This window comes from Cibotium barometz, chromosome 12, assembly GCF_041138505.1.
Source record: "Cibotium barometz isolate CiBa-2024 chromosome 12, ASM4113850v1, whole genome shotgun sequence".
NCBI classification, from domain to species: domain Eukaryota; kingdom Viridiplantae; phylum Streptophyta; class Polypodiopsida; order Cyatheales; family Cibotiaceae; genus Cibotium; species Cibotium barometz.
In genome coordinates this window covers 16,922,745-16,924,938 of record NC_141057.1, presented here as the reverse complement: position 1 = coordinate 16,924,938, position 2,194 = coordinate 16,922,745, and the positions used below count along the sequence as shown (strand labels likewise).

Genomic DNA, 2,194 nt, shown 5'->3' with positions numbered 1-2,194 from the left:
GCACGTGAAAAAAACTATTATAAAGCTAATAGATATGTACCAACTAACAGATATGTCAAACTTTACATGGATTTGCTCTGCAAGGTGCAGTGTTTGAAGGGCTGGTTGGTCTGTTTTAAGAGATTTCTTATGAAATGAGATGAGATAATTAAGGAGGAGAAGAGGTTTTGGGAAGGACTTATTTGATGGGTTGTTGCTATTAGAGGCAGCTTTTTTCTTTGGATTGTGAAGGTTTGTCTTCTGGTATAAAAGATCCAGGGCCTTAAACAGAGGCTGAAGCAGAAGGATTAGGGACCAAACAGAAGGATCAAGGCCCCAAAACAGGATTATACGACTGTTTAGTGAAGGCTGCTGGTAATTCTGAGGGTTTGGGCAAACCACCCGGCCGCAGAATAAAAATAAAGTGCGTGTTGAAAATGCCATTAAATTCAAAATATTGATATGCTCTGTGTGTGTGTGTGTGTGTTAAATTGTAATATTGTTAATTTCAATTATTATTAAATTTATTTCCTCTTGGCGTCGTGTTTTCCCCTTCGCCCACAAGAACAGACAAAAGTTTCTTCACGGAACCTAATTAATTTAGTGTATTTTAATTAAGATTTCATGCGTTTTTCCGCCTTGTTGTCCTCTCTCTCCCTCTCTGTGTTTCTCTCTGTCTCCATTTGCCCTTCTCCCTTCATTCCACAGGTGGTTACCTCCCCGCCCATCTCGACTGAATTGATTTGCATTGCAGAGGTGAGCTTTCTTTTTTTATCTCTAAAAAAAATTGCACTCTTCTATGATTGTGCTGTTTTTTTCTAGTAAGTTTGCACATGGGTGGTGCTTATATGTTTCCATTGCAATGCAGGAGAGCATCTTCTGAAATACTTCCTTGTCAAGCTGGCATGCAATTCTGCATAGTTGCTGTCTATAAATTGTAGAGTAACCAGTTTCTATCTCGATTCTTAAGCAAACACTTTCCTCTCATTCCATGGAGGCTATTCTGAGCAGCTGTGGTGGCAGCAGCATTTTCCTCCAAAACATTACTTGCTACTCCCATCATGGATTGAGAGCCTCGAATTTGAAGGTTTCCTTAAATGCTCACAAATTTGCATCCAGGATGTGTTCTACCGAAGCAACCGGCAAGCATCGGTGCCGACTTCACGCCATGGATTCATGGTCCACTGCACAGTTGCTCCTCCGCCATCCTTAGTTTCACAAGATGGTGTGTTGTGAGGTTTTACATAATCTCAACACTTAACTATGGGATTCATTTCAAGGTCGGTCAGCACTTTAGTTGCTTCACATAGTAATCATTGCCAGTGGTGCTTGCCAGTTCCAATTGAGAGGTAGAAGCTCCAATGTGCTTTTTTGAAAGATTATGTTCTGAGAGTGCTTTATTATTTTGCAGCACTTCACCATCTTTGGGTATGCCCGGAGTAAGATGACGGATGATGAACTGCGAAATATGATTAGCCAGACATTGACTTGCAGGATCCATCAGAGGTGGTTTCTATAAGTTGGATATGCTTACTAGGGTTTCTCTTCTAATGTATGGAATTTTCATAGTGGTGAAGTGCCGTTTTTTCTTAGGGAGAATTGTGATGATAAAATAGAGGAGTTTCTGAAGCGGTGCTTCTACCAAGCTGGGCAGTACAGCTCTGAAGGAGACTTGAAGCAGTTGGATGCAAAGCTGAAGAGTCACGAGGTACTGCCTCTCTTTTGTTTCACAATACAAAGTCGCATCCCTACATTTCGAGTACTCATTCTTTCTGTAGCTGCTTAAGTAGTGCATGTTGATTGCATATATTCAAGCACGTGCATGTGGTGTCAGAAAGCCCGTTCAAGGCTCGTGTTTAAGAATGTTGTATTGTTACCAATAAAGTGTTCATTTTCAAGGTATTTGAATCTCGTCTTGGAAAATACAAACTCAATATAAAGCTGTCATTATTTTGGATGCCTTAGCAGTGGAAGAATATGGTAAGTGCTTGGAACTAGGAGACATAAATGGCAAGTTTTTAACATTATACATGAAAGGTAAATTGCAACACTAGGGAACATCGAGAGAAATAAGAGGAGAAACATGGAGTGGATCATTATTTTGGAGGAGATGGCAAGGAAATTTGAAAAAGATCAAAACTTTTAGAAAAATTTGTGCGGAGAAGCTTAAGAGGAGACCAATAAAAGTGTCTCTTTTAACTAGTGCATATGTCTT

The 2,194-nt window shown here is 39.9% G+C and overlaps 1 protein-coding gene across 1 annotated transcript; it reads left to right on the top strand.

Annotated features, from left to right (window-relative positions):
* Positions 1 to 1,389: 1,389 nt before the first annotated feature.
* Positions 1,390 to 1,823, top strand: LOC147633139 (glucose-6-phosphate 1-dehydrogenase 2, chloroplastic-like). The gene is made up of 2 exons (XM_086805806.1): positions 1,390 to 1,485; positions 1,573 to 1,823. The coding sequence occupies exons 1-2, from the start codon at positions 1,424 to 1,426 to the stop codon at positions 1,763 to 1,765; spliced, it is 255 nt and encodes an 84-aa protein (XP_086661932.1). The 5' UTR covers positions 1,390 to 1,423; the 3' UTR covers positions 1,766 to 1,823.
* The last annotated feature ends 371 nt before the right edge of the window (positions 1,824 to 2,194 follow it).

Coding starts and splice junctions, on each gene's coding strand:
- LOC147633139 (XM_086805806.1), top strand. CDS start 1,424: ATGACGGATGATGAACTGCGAAATATGATTAGCCAGACATTGACTTGC. Junction 1,486..1,572: donor ACTTGCAGGATCCATCAGAG/GTGGTTTCTATA, acceptor GTTTTTTCTTAG/GGAGAATTGTGATGATAAAA.